The sequence below is a fragment of the Heptranchias perlo genome, chromosome X (assembly GCF_035084215.1).
Source record: "Heptranchias perlo isolate sHepPer1 chromosome X, sHepPer1.hap1, whole genome shotgun sequence".
Classification (NCBI taxonomy): Eukaryota; Metazoa; Chordata; class Chondrichthyes; order Hexanchiformes; family Hexanchidae; genus Heptranchias; species Heptranchias perlo.
The window spans coordinates 16229585-16248408 of NC_090370.1; the positions used below are offsets into that span (position 1 = coordinate 16229585).

An 18824-nucleotide genomic window follows, 5' to 3' on the forward strand; every position below is an offset into this window, starting at 1 on the left:
GTATCTGATGGGGAGACTGACACTGTGTATCTCTGATGGGGAGACTGACACTGTGTATCTCTGATGGGGAGACTGACACTGTGTATCTGATGGGGAGACTGACACTGTGTATCTCTGATGGGGAGACTGACACTGTGTATCTCTGATGGGGAGACTGACACTGTGTATCTGATGGGGAGACTGATACTGTGTATCTGATTGGGGAGACTGACACTGTGTATCTGATTGGGAGACTGACACTGTGTATCTCTGATGGGGAGACTGACACTGTGTATCTCTGATGGTGAGACTGACACTGTGTATCTCTGATGGGGAGACTGACACTGTGTATCTGATGGGGAGACTGACACTGTGTATCTGATGGGGAGACTGACATTGTGTATCTGATTGGGAGACTGACACTGTGTATCTGATGGGGAGACTGACACTGTGTATCTCTGATGCGGAGACTGACACTGCGTATCTGATGGGGAGACTGACACTGTGTATCTGATGGGGAGACTGACACTGTGTATCTGATGGGGAGACTGACACTGTGTATCTGATGTGGAGACTGACACTGTTTATCTCTGATGGGGAGACTGACACTGTGTATCTCTGATGGGGAGACTGACATTGTGTATCTGATGGGGAGACTGACACTGTGTATCTCTGATGGGGAGACTGACACTGTGTATCTCTGATGGGGAGACTGACACTGTGTATCTCTGATGGGGAGACTGACACTGTGTATCTGATGGGGAGACTGACACTGTGTATCTGATGGGGAGACTGACACTGTGTATCTGATGGGGAGACTGACACTGTGTATCTCTGATGGGGAGACTGACACTGTGTATCTGATGGGGAGACTGACACTGTGCATCTGATGGGGAGACTGACACTGTGGATCTGATGGGGAGACTGACACTGTGTATCTCTGATGGGGAGACTGACACTGTGAATCTGATGGGGAGACTGACAGTGTGTATCTGATGGGGAGACTGACACTGTGTATCTGATGGGGAGACTGACACTGTGTATCTGATGGGGAGACTGACACTGTGTATCTCTGATGGGGAGACTGACACTGTGTATCTCTGATGGGGAGACTGACACTGTGAATCTGATGGGGAGACTGACAGTGTGTATCTGATGGGGAGACTGACACTGTGTATCTGATGGGGAGACTGACACTGTGCATCTGATGGGGAGACTGACAGTGTGTATCTGATGGGGAGACTGACACTGTGTATCTCTGATGGGGAGACTGACACTGTGGATCTCTGATTGGGAGACTGACACTGTGTATCTGATTTGGAGACTGACACTGTGTATCTGATGGGGAGACTGACACTGTGTATCTCTGATGGGGAGACTGACACTGTGTATCTCTGATGGGGAGACTGACACTGTGTATCTGATGGGGAGACTGACACTGTGTATCTGATGGGGAGACTGACACTGTGTATCTCTGATGGGTAGACTGACACTGTGTATCTCTGATGGGGAGACTGACACTGTGTATCTGATGGGGAGACTGACACTGTGTATCTGATGGGGAGACTGACACTGTGTATCTCTGATGGGGAGATTGACACTGTGTATCTGATGGGGAGACTGACACTGTGTATCTGATGGGGAGACTGACACTGTGTATCTCTGATGGGTAGACTGACACTGTGTATCTCTGATGGGGAGACTGACACTGTGTATCTGATTGGGAGACTGACACTGTGTATCTCTGATGGGGAGACTGACACTGTGTATCTCTGATGGGGAGACTGACACTGTGTATCTGATGGGGTGACTGACACTGTGTATCTGATGGGGTGACTGACACTGTGTATCTGATGGGGAGACTGACACTGTGTATCTGATGGGGAGACTGACACTGTGTATCTCTGATGGGGAGACTGATACTGTGTATCTCTGATGGGGAGACTGACACTGTGTATCTCTGATGGGGAGACTGACACTGTGTATCTCTGATGGGGAGACTGACACTGTGTATCTCTGATGGGGAGACTGACACTGTGCATCTCTGATGGGGAGACTGACACTGTGTATCTCTGATTGGGAGACTGACACTGTGTATCTCTGATGGGGAGACTGACACTGTGTATCTCTGATGGGGAGACTGACACTGTGTATCTCTGATGGAGAGACTGACACTGTGTATCTCTGATGGGGAGACTGACACTGTGTATCTCTGATGGGGAGACTGACACTGTGTATCTGATGGGGAGACTGACACTGTGTATCTCTGATGGGGAGACTGACACTGTGTATCTGATGGGGAGACTGACACTGTGTATCTCTGATGGGGAGACTGACACTGTGTATCTGATGGGGAGACTGACACTGTGTATCTCTGATGGGGAGACTGACACTGTGTATGTCTGATGGGGAGACTGACACTGTGTATCTGATGGGGAGACTGACACTGTGTATCTGATGGGGAGACTGACACTGTGTATCTCTGATGTGGAGACTGACACCGTGTATCTCTGATGGGGAGACTGACACTGTGTATCTGATGGGGAGACTGACACTGTGTATCTGATGGGGAGACTGACACTGTGTATCTCTGATGGGGAGACTGACACTGTGTATCTCTGATGGGGAGACTGACACTGTGTATCTCTTATGGGGAGACTGACACTGTGTATCTGATGGGGAGACTGACACTGTGTATCTGATGGGGAGACTGACACTGTGTATCTCTGATGGGGAGACTGACACTGTGTATCTCTGATGGGGAGACTGACACTGTGGATCTCTGATGGGGAGACTGACACTGTGTATCTGATGGGGAGTCTGACACTGTGTATCTCTGATGGGGAGACTGACACTGTGTATCTGATGGGGAGACTGACACTGTGTATCTCTGATGGGGAGACTGATACTGTGTATCTGATGGGGAGACTGACACTGTGTATCTGATGGGGAGACTGACACTGTGTATCTCTGATGGGGAGACTGACACTGTGTATCTCTGATTTGGAGACTGACACTGTGTATCTGATGGGGAGACTGACACTGTGTATCTCTGATGGGGAGACTGACACTGTGTATCTGATGGGGAGACTGACACTGTGTATCTGATGGGGAGACTGACACTGTGTATCTCTGATGTGGAGACTGACACCGTGTATCTCTGATGGGGAGACTGACACTGTGTATCTGATGGGGAGACTGACACTGTATCTGATGGGGAGACTGACACTGTGTATCTGATGGGGAGACTGACACTGTGTATCTCTGATGGGGAGACTGACACTGTGTATCTCTGATGGGGAGACTGACACTGTGTATCTCTTATGGGGAGACTGACACTGTGTATCTGATGGGGAGACTGACACTGTGTATCTGATGGGGAGACTGACACTGTGTATCTCTGATGGGGAGACTGACACTGTGTATCTCTGATGGGGAGATTGACACTGTGGATCTCTGATGGGGAGACTGACACTGTGTATCTGATGGGGAGACTGACACTGTGTATCTCTGATGGGGAGACTGACACTGTGTATCTGATGGGGAGACTGACACTGTGTATCTGATGGGGAGACTGACACTGTGTATCTCTGATGGGGAGACTGACACTGTGTATCTCTGATTGGGAGACTGACACTGTGTATCTGATGGGGAGACTGACACTGTGTATCTGATGGGGAGACTGACACTGTGTATCTCTGATGGGGAGACTGACACTGTGTATCTCTGATGGGGAGACTGACACTGTGTATCTCTGATGGGGAGACTGACACTGTGTATCTCTGATGGGGAGACTGAGACTGTGTATCTGATGGGGAGACTGACACTGTGTATCTGATGGGGAGACTGACACTGTGTATCTGATGGGGAGACTGACACTGTGTATCTCTGATGGGGAGACTGACACTGTGTATCTGATGGGGAGACTGACACTGTGTATCTCTGATGGGGAGACTGACACTGTGTATCTGATGGGGAGACTGACACTGTGTATCTGATGGGGAGACTGACACTGTGTATCTCTGATGGGGAGACTGACACTGTGTATCTGATGGGGAGACTGACACTGTGTATCTCTGATGGGGAGACTGACACTGTGTATCTGATGGGGAGACTGACACTGTGTATCTGTGATGGGGAGACTGACACTGTGTATCTCTGATGGGGAGACTGACACTGTGTATCTGATGGGGAGAGGGACACTGTGTATCTGATGGGGAGACTGACACTGTGTATCTGATGGGGAGACTGACACTGTGTATCTGATGGGGAGACTGACACTGTGTATCTGATGGGCAGACTGACACTGTGTATCTGATGGGGAGACTGACACTGTGCATCTCTGATGGGGAGACTGACACTGTGTGTCTCTGATGGGGAGACTGACACTGTGTATCTCTGATGGGGAGACTGACACTGTGTATCTCTGATGGGGAGACTGACACTGTGCATCTCTGATGGGGAGACTGACACTGTGTGTCTCTGATGGGGAGACTGACACTTTGTATCTCTGATGGGGAGACTGACACTGTGTATCTGATGGGGAGACTGACACTGTGTATCTCTGATGGGGAGACTGACACTGGTATCTGATGGGGAGACTGACACTGTGTATCTGATGGGGAGACTGACACTCTGTATCTCTGATGGGGAGACTGACACTGTGTATCTGATGGGGAGACTGACACTGTGTATCTCTGATGGGGAGACTGACACTGGTATCTGATGGGGAGACTGACACTGTGTATCTGATGGGGAGACTGACACTGTGTATCTCTGATGGGGAGACTGACACTGTGTATCTCTAATGGGGAGACTGACACTGTATATCTGATGGGGAGACTGACACTGTGTCTCTGATGGGGAGACTGACACTGTATATCTGATGGGGAGACTGACACTGTGTATCTGATGGGGAGACTGACACTGTGTATCTCTGATGGGGAGACTGACACTGTGTATCTGATGGGGAGACTGACACTGTGTATCTGATGGGGAGACTGACACTGTGTATCTGATGGGGAGACTGACACTGTGTATCTGATGGGGAGACTGACACTGTGTATCTGATGGGGAGACTGACACTGTGTATCTCTGATGGGGAGACTGACACTGTGTATCTGATGGGGAGACTGACACTGTATATCTGATGGGGGGACTGACACTGTGTATCTGATGGGGAGACTGACACTGTGTATCTCTGATGGGGAGACTGACACTGTGTATCTGATGGGGAGACTGACACTGTGTATCTGATGGGGAGACTGACACTGTGTATCTGATGGGGAGACTGACACTGTGTATCTGATTGGGAGACTGACACTGTGTATCTCTGATGGGGAGACTGACACTGTGTATCTCTGATGGGGAGTCTGACACTGTGTATCTGATGGGGAGACTGACACTGTGTATCTGATGGGGAGACTGACACTGTGTATCTGATGGGGAGACTGACACTGTGTATCTGATGGGGAGACTGACACTGTGTATCTCTGATGGGGAGACTGACACTGTGTATCTCTGATGGGGAGACTGACACTGTGTATCTGATGTGGAGACTGACACTGTGTATCTGATGGGGAGACTGACACTGTGTATCTGATGGGGAGACTGACACTGTGTATCTGATGGGGAGACTGACACTGTGTATCTGATGGGGAGACTGACACTGTCTATCTGATGGGCAGACTGACACTGTGTATCTGATGGGGAGACTGACACGGTGTATCTCTGATGGGGAGACTGACACTGTGTATCTCTGATGGGGAGACTGACACTGTGTATCTCTGATGGGGAGACTGACACTGTGTATCTGATGGGGAGACTGACACTGTGTATCTCTGATGGGGAGACTGACACTGTGTATCTGATGGGGTGACTGACACTGTGTATCTGATGGGGTGACTGACACTGTGTATCTGATGGGGAGACTGACACTGTGTATCTGATGGGGAGACTGACACTGTGTATCTCTGATGGGGAGACTGATACTGTGTATCTCTGATGGGGAGACTGACACTGTGTATCTCTGATGGGGAGACTGACACTGTGTATCTCTGATGGGGAGACTGACACTGTGTATCTCTGATGGGGAGACTGACACTGTGCATCTCTGATGGGGAGACTGACACTGTGTATCTCTGATTGGGAGACTGACACTGTGTATCTCTGATGGGGAGACTGACACTGTGTATCTCTGATGGGGAGACTGACACTGTGTATCTCTGATGGAGAGACTGACACTGTGTATCTCTGATGGGGAGACTGACACTGTGTATCTCTGATGGGGAGACTGACACTGTGTATCTGATGGGGAGACTGACACTGTGTATCTCTGATGGGGAGACTGACACTGTGTATCTGATGGGGAGACTGACACTGTGTATCTCTGATGGGGAGACTGACACTGTGTATCTGATGGGGAGACTGACACTGTGTATCTCTGATGGGGAGACTGACACTGTGTATGTCTGATGGGGAGACTGACACTGTGTATCTGATGGGGAGACTGACACTGTGTATCTGATGGGGAGACTGACACTGTGTATCTCTGATGTGGAGACTGACACCGTGTATCTCTGATGGGGAGACTGACACTGTGTATCTGATGGGGAGACTGACACTGTGTATCTGATGGGGAGACTGACACTGTGTATCTCTGATGGGGAGACTGACACTGTGTATCTCTGATGGGGAGACTGACACTGTGTATCTCTTATGGGGAGACTGACACTGTGTATCTGATGGGGAGACTGACACTGTGTATCTGATGGGGAGACTGACACTGTGTATCTCTGATGGGGAGACTGACACTGTGTATCTCTGATGGGGAGACTGACACTGTGGATCTCTGATGGGGAGACTGACACTGTGTATCTGATGGGGAGTCTGACACTGTGTATCTCTGATGGGGAGACTGACACTGTGTATCTGATGGGGAGACTGACACTGTGTATCTCTGATGGGGAGACTGATACTGTGTATCTGATGGGGAGACTGACACTGTGTATCTGATGGGGAGACTGACACTGTGTATCTCTGATGGGGAGACTGACACTGTGTATCTCTGATTTGGAGACTGACACTGTGTATCTGATGGGGAGACTGACACTGTGTATCTCTGATGGGGAGACAGACACTGTGTATCTGATGGGGAGACTGACACTGTGTATCTGATGGGGAGACTGACACTGTGTATCTCTGATGTGGAGACTGACACCGTGTATCTCTGATGGGGAGACTGACACTGTGTATCTGATGGGGAGACTGACACTGTATCTGATGGGGAGACTGACACTGTGTATCTGATGGGGAGACTGACACTGTGTATCTCTGATGGGGAGACTGACACTGTGTATCTCTGATGGGGAGACTGACACTGTGTATCTCTTATGGGGAGACTGACACTGTGTATCTGATGGGGAGACTGACACTGTGTATCTGATGGGGAGACTGACACTGTGTATCTCTGATGGGGAGACTGACACTGTGTATCTCTGATGGGGAGATTGACACTGTGGATCTCTGATGGGGAGACTGACACTGTGTATCTGATGGGGAGACTGACACTGTGTATCTGATGGGGAGACTGACACTGTGTATCTCTGATGGGGAGACTGACACTGTGTATCTCTGATGGGGAGACTGACACTGTGTATCTCTGATGGGGAGACTGACACTGTGTATCTCTGATGGGGAGACTGAGACTGTGTATCTGATGGGGAGACTGACACTGTGTATCTGATGGGGAGACTGACACTGTGTATCTGATGGGGAGACTGACACTGTGTATCTCTGATGGGGAGACTGACACTGTGTATCTGATGGGGAGACTGACACTGTGTATCTCTGATGGGGAGACTGACACTGTGTATCTGATGGGGAGACTGACACTGTGTATCTGATGGGGAGACTGACACTGTGTATCTCTGATGGGGAGACTGACACTGTGTATCTGATGGGGAGACTGACACTGTGTATCTCTGATGGGGAGACTGACACTGTGTATCTGATGGGGAGACTGACACTGTGTATCTGTGATGGGGAGACTGACACTGTGTATCTCTGATGGGGAGACTGACACTGTGTATCTGATGGGGAGAGGGACACTGTGTATCTGATGGGGAGACTGACACTGTGTATCTGATGGGGAGACTGACACTTTGTATCTGATGGGGAGACTGACACTGTGTATCTGATGGGCAGACTGACACTGTGTATCTGATGGGGAGACTGACACTGTGCATCTCTGATGGGGAGACTGACACTGTGTGTCTCTGATGGGGAGACTGACACTGTGTATCTCTGATGGGGAGACTGACACTGTGTATCTCTGATGGGGAGACTGACACTGTGCATCTCTGATGGGGAGACTGACACTGTGTGTCTCTGATGGGGAGACTGACACTTTGTATCTCTGATGGGGAGACTGACACTGTGTATCTGATGGGGAGACTGACACTGTGTATCTCTGATGGGGAGACTGACACTGGTATCTGATGGGGAGACTGACACTGTGTATCTGATGGGGAGACTGACACTCTGTATCTCTGATGGGGAGACTGACACTGTGTATCTGATGGGGAGACTGACACTGTGTATCTCTGATGGGGAGACTGACACTGGTATCTGATGGGGAGACTGACACTGTGTATCTGATGGGGAGACTGACACTGTGTATCTCTGATGGGGAGACTGACACTGTGTATCTCTAATGGGGAGACTGACACTGTATATCTGATGGGGAGACTGACACTGTGTCTCTGATGGGGAGACTGACACTGTATATCTGATGGGGAGACTGACACTGTGTATCTGATGGGGAGACTGACACTGTGTATCTCTGATGGGGAGACTGACACTGTGTATCTGATGGGGAGACTGACACTGTGTATCTGATGGGGAGACTGACACTGTGTATCTGATGGGGAGACTGACACTGTGTATCTGATGGGGAGACTGACACTGTGTATCTGATTGGGAGACTGACACTGTGTATCTCTGATGGGGAGACTGACACTGTGTATCTCTGATGGGGAGTCTGACACTGTGTATCTGATGGGGAGACTGACACTGTGTATCTGATGGGGAGACTGACACTGTGTATCTGATGGGGAGACTGACACTGTGTATCTGATGGGGAGACTGACACTGTGTATCTCTGATGGGGAGACTGACACTGTGTATCTCTGATGGGGAGACTGACACTGTGTATCTGATGTGGAGACTGACACTGTGTATCTGATGGGGAGACTGACACTGTGTATCTGATGGGGAGACTGACACTGTGTATCTGATGGGGAGACTGACACTGTCTATCTGATGGGCAGACTGACACTGTGTATCTGATGGGGAGACTGACACGGTGTATCTCTGATGGGGAGACTGACACTGTGTATCTCTGATGGGGAGACTGACACTGTGTATCTCTGATGGGGAGACTGACACTGTGTATCTGATGGGGAGACTGACACTGTGTATCTCTGATGGGGAGACTGACACTGTGTATCTCTGATGGGGAGACTGACACTGTGTATCTGATGGGGAGACTGACACTGTGTATCTCTGATGGGGAGACTGACACTGTGTATCTCTGATGGGGAGACTGACACTGTGTCTCTGATGGGGAGACTGACACTGTGTCTCTGATGGGGAGACTGACACTGTGTATCTCTGATGGGGAGACTGACACTGTATCTCTGATGGGGAGACTGACACTGTGTATCTGATGGGGAGACTGACACTGTGTATCTGATGGGGAGACTGACACTGTCTATCTCTGATTGGGAGACTGACACTGTGTTTCCGTCTGTTTCCAGGGTTCCCACTGATTCCAGCCATTATCCACGCTGCTGCCAGGAGCACATACTTCAACGACAAGTAAGAGCTTCTTGGATTTCTCATCTTAGGTTATGGATGGGAACTCCGCAGTGTTACTGTAAGATATCTCAATTCAAGGAAAACATTTGAAGCATAATTTTAAATATGTGGGATAATTGCACAAAATTCAAAACGGAAGCCTCCGAAACCGCCACCAAAATGTTAGATCAGAGCAGTTAAAATGCGAACAGTGATGGACACAAACTGGGCAAAGAGCAGTGGGAAAACGGGGCCAGGAGGAATTTGGTGAAACCAGGTTGAAGAAATCTTCGGAATGATGATGGGCCCTCGAGATGAGGAGAGCACTGGACATTAAATATAATGAATAAATCACTCAGATGAGCCTGTCAATCTCTTTGAGTGGTTCTCCCTGTGACGTACAGTGGGATTTGGCTCGAATGATCAATTGGATCATCACTGTCCAGTCGATCTCATGCATGAAATTCTATCATTCTATTTGCTGGCGCACTGCACCAATGAGAGAGGAGTGGGATTATGTCCAACAGCATCTGAAGTGTCACTGCTTCAGAAACAGTGTGCAACGTTCCTGTGATATTTGGTCGACTGTAGGGGACAGGGAGCCAGGCTTCCCGAGGGATAAAATGAGTCCGCATCGCGAGTTGCTCCTCCCGCCATTTCTTGCAGTATTGGTTTCCCCTTCACTTCTCCCAGTTACACTGCTGCTTTCTGATATTGTTGGACTGATAATAACAAAGTCAGCACATCTCAGGAGAGGAGCAGAGAAACAAGATTACAGTCGAGAGCAGACGAAACTCTCTCCGCTGGAGGAGGTGTGGTGGACTGGGAATTCTGCTCATTGCTCTGATGGATCCCTGAGCCGGGGTTAGGATTCGTGCAATCATTTTATCCTCTGCCGGGAGCAGCTGGAGAATGGCAGTATTCTGCCCTGTGTCGCATGGGGGCTCGACGCAAAGTGCCAAATTTATTTATTTTCTAAAATGTGCCTCAGCCTGATCCATGTGCCGCCCTGGGATAAATCTCATCGGCTTTCCAGTACTTTCATTTTTAACCCCTTAAAGTCTTTCCTTGCACTTTTTTACCCCTCCCCATAATTTCACAAGTAATTCAGAAAACTCGAATAGACAAACCAGCCCTGATCCAAATAATCCCTTATTGGCCACGCAAGATTCGGATTTCGGAAAGGATTTTGACAGGATTCCCTCCCTCTTAGAATGATACCCGGACTTCAAGGGTTAAGTTACGAGGAGCGATTACACAAATTGGGGTTGTATTCTCTGGAGTTTCGAAGGTTAAGGGGTGATCTGATCGAAGTTTATCAGATATTAAGGGGAACAGATAGGGTGGATAGAGAGAAAATATTTCCGCTGGTTGGGGATTCTAGGAGTAGGGGGCACAGTCTAAAAATTAGAGCCAGACCTTTCAGGAGCAAGATTAGAAAACATTTCTACACACATAGGGTAGTAGAAGTTTGGAACTCTCTTCCGCAAACGGCAATTGATACTAGCTCAATTGCTAAATTTAAATCTGAGATAGATAGCTTTTTGGCAACCAAAGGTATTAAGGGATATGGGCCAAAGGCAGGTATATGGAGTTAGATCACAGATCAGCCATGATCTTATCAAATGGCGGAGCAGGCACGAGGGGCTGAATGGCCTACTCCTGTTCCTATGTTCCTATGTTCCCAACAGGAGAGACCTTCTCCCAATCTCATGGTTCAATTCCCTACCCCAATCTGGCTCCACTCTGTTTGCAGGTTCTGGAGCTCAGTTCAACCCCAACTGGGACCCTCACTCAGCTTGAGAAAATGAATATGGTGTCTCATTGAGAAACATTAAATGCGTAAAATTTCAAACTTCTTTTGTGGAAAATACCACTTTACCAGCGAGAGCTTCTGACTGTAGAATAAGTGAATCACAGAGGCCCACTGCAGAGCCCCACCTTGGAGCCCCACTGCAGAGCACCACCACTGAGCACCACCACACATCCCAGCACAGGGGGACTCACCCCAGACCCCACCTCAGTCTCCACTGGAGACCCCCACCACAGACCAACCCTGTCTTCTTTCTCACCCTGATTGGTTCCACCAATTCTTGTCCGTCCCCACATATCTAACCGTGCTCAGAATCCTGCACAGCCTTCACCTTTAATCAATCTGGATAGCTCCATAAGTCTGGTGACTATCCGTCTCCTATGGTTCGAACAGACTGGGAAAACCATTAACTAAACGCATATGGCTAATTGGATGGTAGGAGGTATTGTGCAAAGAGCCTAAGGTAGAATTAAGAGCCCCTGCATTTTTGTAACGGTTTCATTTGGGCCTTGTATGAACCTGTTGAGGTTTGTTATAAAGCTACAACATGGAGCAATCCCCACACATTTACAAAATATCACTCTTGACACTCAAGTCACCTCCCAAGAACTAACTTTTAGCAATGCTGTTCTTCCAGCCAGTGTTAATACCCCATCCCCTCCTCATCCTGCCTGCTGCTCTGGTATGTTCCTGTGGTGTACGTCTATATGAACATACGAACATATGAATTAAGAGCAGGAGTTGGCCATTCGGCCCCTCGAGCCTGCTCTGCCATTTGATAAGATCATGGCTGATCTGATTGTGACCTCAACCCTACTTTCCTGTCTACCTACTATAACCTTTGACTCCTTTGTTAATCAGGAATCTATCTAACTCAGCCTTAAAAATATTCAATGACCCTGCTTCCACCGCTCTCTGGGGAAGGGAGTTCCACAGACTCACGAACCTCAGAGAAAAATTCTCCTCATCTCCGTCTTAAATGGGAGACCCCTTATTTTTAAACTGTGGCCCCTAGTTCTAGTCTCTCCCACCAGGGGAAACATCCACTCAGCATCTACCCCTTCTAGTCCCCTCAGGATCTTATGTTTCAATAAGATCACCTCTCATTCTTCTAAACTCCAGTGTATACAGGCCCAACTTGTCCAACCTTTCCTCATAAGATAACCCCCTCATCCCAGGAATCAGTCGAGTGAACCTTCTCTGAAACACCTCTAAAGCAAATATGTCCTTTCTTAAATAAGGAGACCAAAACTGCACACAGTTGTCCAGATGTGGTCTCACCAATGCCCTGTACAACTGTAGCAAAACATCTCTACTTATATATTCCATTCCCCTTGCAATAAATGACAACATTCCATTTGCCTTCCTAATCACTTGTTGTACCTGCATACCAACTTTTTGTGATTCATGTACTAGGACATCCAGATCCCTCTGTACCTCAGCTTTCTGCAATCTCTCTCCATTTAAATAATATACTGCTTTTCTGTCCCTCCTGCCAAAGTGGACAAGTTCACATTTTCCCACATTATACTCTGTCTGCCAAATTTTGTCCACTCACTTAACCTATCTATATACCTTTGCAGACTCCTTATGTCCTCTTCACAACTTACTTTCCTACCTACCTTTGTGTCATCAGCAAATTTAGCAACCATACCTTCGGTCCCTTCATCCAAGTCATTGATATAGATTGTAAATAGTTGAGGCCCAAGCACTGATCCCTGTGGCACTCCACTCCTTACATCTTGCCAACCTGAAAATGACCCATTTATGCCTACTCTCTGTTTCCTGTTAGCTAACCAATCCTTTATCCATGCTAATATGTTACCCCCTACACCATGAGCTCTTATTTTGTGTAGTAGCCTTTGATGTGGCACCTTGTCAAAAGCCTTCTGGAAATCCAAGTACACTACATCCACAGGATCCCCTTTATCCACGTTGCTTGTTACTTTCTCAAAGAACTCTAATAAATTAGTCAAATACGATTTCCCTTTCACAAAGCTGTGTTGACTCTGCCTGATTGCATTGAGATTTTCTAAGTGCCCTGCTATAACCTCCTTAATAATAGATTCTAGCATTTTCCCTATGACAGATGTTAAGCTAACTGGCCTGTAGTTTCCTGCTTTCTATCTCCCTCCTTTCTTGAATAGAGGAGTTACATTTACTGTTTTCCAATCTGATGGGATCCTTCCAGAATCTAGAGAATTTTGGAAAATTAATACCAATGCATCTACTATCTCTGCAGCCACTTCTTTTAAGACCCGAGGATGAAGTCCATCAGGACCTGGGGACTTGTCAGCTTTTAGTTCTAATATTTTTTTCAGAACCCTTTCCCTGGTGATTGTAAATGTTTTAAGCTCCTCCCTCCCTTTCACCTCTTGATTCACAATTATTTCTGGCATGTTATTTGTATCCTCTACAGTGAAGACGGATGCAAAATATCTGTTCAATTCATCCATCATTTCCTTATTCTCCATTATTAATTCCCCAGACTCACTCTCTAGAGAACCAACGCTCACTTTACTTACACTTTTCCTTTTTAAATACCTGTAGAAACTCTGACTATCTGTTTTTATATTTCTAGCTCGCTTTCTCTCGTACTCTAATTTCTCCCTCCTTATTATTCTTTGAGTCATTCTTTGCTGTTTTTTATATTCTGTCCAATTGTCTGACCTGCCTCTAATCTTTGCGGAATTGTATGCTTTTTCTTTCAATTTGATACTATCTTTAACTTCCTGAGTTAGCCACGGATGGTATGTCCTTCCCCTAGAGTCTTTCTTGCTCACTGGAATGTATCTTTGCTGAGTGTTATGAAATATCTCATTAAATGTCTGCCACTGCATCTCTACTGACCTATCCCTTAACCTAATTTCCCAGTTCACTTTAGCCAGCTCTGTCTTCATGCCCTCATAATTGCCCTTATTTAAGTTTAAAACACTGTGTGGAGAATGCCAAATTCCCTACCTCAGCTTAGGTCTTCATTCTTTGAATGCGTGCAGTCTCCACACACTGTGCTCCCTCCCATCGTCCCCACAGTCTCTGACAGGGACCTCCAGTTTCATTTCCAGTTCTGTTTCCATTTCCTTTTCCACGTCCTGGGTATCACTAAATTACACAGTCAGCTTTTTATAGCGGGCAGGAGCAGCCAATCCTGTCCCAACAAACAAACTGAGGATGTCACCTTCTGCAATGTTGTGTTTCTTATCGCCCAGGATCAGTTGGTTAACACACCAACCCTGCGGTGTCTGGACAATGCTGGATGAAGAAGGTTAGTGATCCATCGTTCCAATGTCAGTGTTTGACTCTGCTCTTTCATTGTCTCTAGTTGCTGGATCAGCTCAGGTACTCACCTCCTGTACATTATCCATGGCCCAATATGTGCTGCCTTACTGGTACGTATGTTATTCTATTTTTCTAAACTCTGCATGAATCAAGTAATAGAGATGACACATGCACTGCCCAGTGAGCCATTTAGATCAGGAAGGGCACAGGTTTCACCAAGGTCTGTGGTGGGTGAGCTGATCTCTGCTGTGGAAGTAGTTTGAGACATTAAAATTGCCCTTGGACCAAGGTAGAGTGTATCTGCCAGAATTCCCACTCCTGATGGCTATCCTGTGAGATGCTGGAAAGTGCGTGCACTTGGACATGGAGCAAGGACAGGATCAGGCTCGGCTGTGATATCCTACCACAGTCAAATAGCATGCCAGTGCTGATTCTTTAGGCTCACACTTGGGTGAGTTACTACAGGGTAGTTGGTGCTCGTGAAATCATAGCATGGGCACGTCATTGGAGGGTGGGGGGGTGGTGGGGAACAAGGAGTGAGTGTGAAGTCATAGAAAAATAGAAAGGTTGCAGCATAGGAAGGAGGCCATTCGGCCCATCGAGTCCGTGCTATCCAGCTCGTCCCACTCCCCCATGGAGGAGTGATGGGGAGCCTTGATCCAGGTGCTGTTGTTGCCCATCTCTCGTGACTCTCTGTTATCCTTGGCTCCCAGGTCAATCTGTTCTTTCTGCTGAACATTGTCCGAGTTCTTATCACAAAGCTGAAGGTCACCCACCAGGCACAGTCCAACGCCTACATGAAGGCCGTCCGAGCCACGCTCATACTCGTGCCACTGTTGGGGATCCAGTTCGTATTGGTTCCATCCAAACCTGAAGGCCGACTGATTGGAGAGATTTATGATCTCGTGATGCACATCTGTATGCATTATCAGGTAAGTGTCTTTCGAAGCCTCCTGTGTAACGACCATCTCAGGACCAACACCCAGCTTCCAACAGCGGGGGCTTGAAGCCATCAGCAATCCGTCTGCAATTAAACGGGTTCAATTCTCACACTCGTTAGAAACTTGAGTAATGAGTTACAGGGATACAGCCAATCATCAGCAAGGCGTTACATTAGAAAATGTAAAACAGTAGACAAGTGGGAAAAAGCAACAACGCAGAGCGGGAAGGAGTCAGGTTCCATCCCTGGCCTGTGCTGATCACAGCTGGAATAGGTACAGGGACTATAATTGGCCAGAGTGTCCCTGGACCAAGGAGGGTTAAAATCAGCCTGGGTTCCCGCTCCCATTCTCTGTGCAGTGACCCGTGTTGGCCACTTGGGTGAAGTACTAAAGGGAGCTTGTGGCCCTGGGGCAACACCTCATCAGGACAGCATCCTGGGGCTGGCAGAGGAGAAATTGTTTTATTTCATTTAATAAAAGATATCATTGCAATTCAGATAAAATGATTGTGGCAACTGGGACTCAATCCTGGGGCCTAGATGTGGTTAGCCCACCCCAGATTCTGACCTTCCCAGTTTTTTTTATTCTTGCAATCCCTCCCTCCATCCCATTCCCTCCTCCAGATATTCCTGTGATCTCCCAGCTCTGGTCTATCCCAATCCATAAGCCTGGAGTGTGTGTGTACTCAGGACCATACATTGTCAACACTATATAACACATGACACCCACAATCCCAACCAATGTCCTTCTCAAGGGCCACCCCCAGGGACGCTGCCCCAAGGAGAGATGGGATGGGGGCTGTGGGAACTCCCCCACACACGGGGCTCCTCATTCCAGTCAGTTCACTGTGGGCGGTTCCCAGCTGGAGGGTGGGTATTAACCCTTGAAGGGACAAACCTAACTATGGCCCAATAGTTCTATTTTAATGGGCCTTTTCACCCACTGAGACCTGGGATAACCCAGTCTCCTCAGAGCATTCCTCGTCTCCTTTTGTCGGAGAGCAAGAAAAGGAGCATTGAATCCCAGCTCGGTCAGCACCCCACAGCTGGGGAGGGCCCAGAGGTACGTAGAGCCGTGAGTCTGCTGAGGGAGATGGTGGAGGGTGAACAGACTTGGGCTGTCATGTGAGTTGCTGCTCCCATCTCTATGACATTGTTCGTCCTGTAGTATTAAACTGTGCTCTCCAAAATCAATACCAGGGTTAAAGAACGAAAGAAAGATCTTGTATTTATACAGCACCTTATCACGTCTTAACTCCATTATCGTTGTATTATGCCACTACCAGGGTGGTAGAAGGTGAACTAGATGGAATTGGGTCTTTTTTTGTCTAACAATTCCTATGTTCGTAAAGCTGACCCACAGCATGTTACAACCAATGGATTAGTCGTGAAGTGCAGTCACTGTTGTTATGTGGCCAGTTCGTGAACAAGTGGATTCTCCATTCTTGTAGACCAGTTATTTGAACCCATTACAAATTGGGCAGGGGTGGCTTCAAACCTCACTGAAAGTTCTCACATTCCAGGTAAGGAATGGGGGTGTCCAGCCTGAGCTGGGAGAATGACTATGTGCTTGTTCTAATAGGGCGCACCCAGCACAACCAATCTATTCTGTTTCACAGGGTTTACTGGTGACAACGATATTCTGCTTCTTCAACGGAGAGGTGAGTGTGACCTCCAAGAATCTGCGTCTGTTACTGAGTGCTGGCCTCAACCCATTAGAGTTGAATTCCTGCTCCCAGCGTGGAGCTTTTCCCGCCAAGATCGCTTATTGGGAATTGGGACAGAATGTCTTTGGGAATTTCTGCCTGTGAATTATAACAGATTGGAGATTGTGTGGGGCTCACGAACCTCCGTGCCTCAGTTTCCAATATGTGCTTTTGGTGGCAAAGCGCCAACACTGGGGGCACCAACTGCAATAAGTTGTTATCCAGAGGGCTGGATTAGCCTCAACCCACACACAGAGGATCAGGGTGGGACTCCCGACCTCACTGTGACCCCGGCCTAGTTTTCTCCCTGGGGCCTGTTCAGTTATGCAGGGTGGGCTCCTGGCAGGATCTCCACCACTAAGAGGGCGTTAGCCGCTGCTAAGAGGGAAATACAGCAAGACGCCCACTACAGCACCCAAAGAGTTGTCAGTTTCTGTTAAAGGGGCAGAAGAACCTCGAAGATTGATCTGTCAACGTTGGCCAGTGCCCTTCAGGAGTCATGTTACTTCTGAAAAAGGTAAGGGCCTTAGAGAGGGAGAGGGGCCCCCTCTCTCTCTCTAAGGCCCTTACCTCTTTTCAGAAGTAACATTCCTGGGCCCCCTCTCCCTCTCTAAGGCCCTTACCTCTTTTCAGAAGTAACATTCCTGGGCCCCCTCTCCCTCTCTAAGGCCCTTACCTCTTTTCAGAAGTAACATTCCTGGGCCCCCTCTCCCTCTCTAAGGCCCTTACCTCTTTTCAGAAGTAACATTCCTGGGCCCCCTCTCCCTCTCTAAGGCCCTTACCTCTTTTCAGAAGTAACATTCCTGGGCCCCTCTCCCTCCAACATGGTGCTCAGTAGGATTGCCATTGCAGCCCCATTACCTACCCTCATTCACCTCCAGGCGGTCCTTGGGGGTCAGTGGTGGCCCCACCGCCCCACCATTATTTCCAATGCAGTGGGGCACTGAGCAATGGCCAAACAGCCTTCCTGCTTGGGCAGGGCGAGGAAACTCCAGGTCGGGGCGGGGAGGCGTGGATAGGCCTCCCCACTGGCCTCTTGCATTGATTCTACTGCCACATCACCCAACTTGGAGCAGGATACTGGAGGAAAATTCAGCCCAGAGAGTCCATGTCTTTGAAAAAATGGCCAATGTAAAACAGTTTCTGCCCCTCTCTGGCGAACATGCATTGTCTGTTGTCGGGGGAGTGAACAAGGCCAGTATTATTTCAATGCCAGTCTGTCCATCGGGCCTCAGCTGACTCTTCTTCA

At 48.3% G+C, this 18824-nt stretch overlaps 1 protein-coding gene across 4 annotated transcripts in view; it reads left to right on the forward strand.

The window, feature by feature from the left end:
* Positions 1–18824, forward strand: part of LOC137307312 (calcitonin gene-related peptide type 1 receptor-like) — a 222752-nt gene that overhangs the window by 201173 nt on the left and 2755 nt on the right. For all 4 annotated transcript variants that reach the window (XM_067976778.1, XM_067976781.1, XM_067976779.1 and 1 more), the window contains 4 exons: positions 9798–9858; positions 14973–15039; positions 15643–15861; positions 17489–17530. In XM_067976778.1, coding sequence (XP_067832879.1) covers positions 9798–9858; positions 14973–15039; positions 15643–15861; positions 17489–17530 — 389 coding nt within the window. The remainder of the gene's footprint in view (positions 1–9797; positions 9859–14972; positions 15040–15642; positions 15862–17488; positions 17531–18824) is intronic.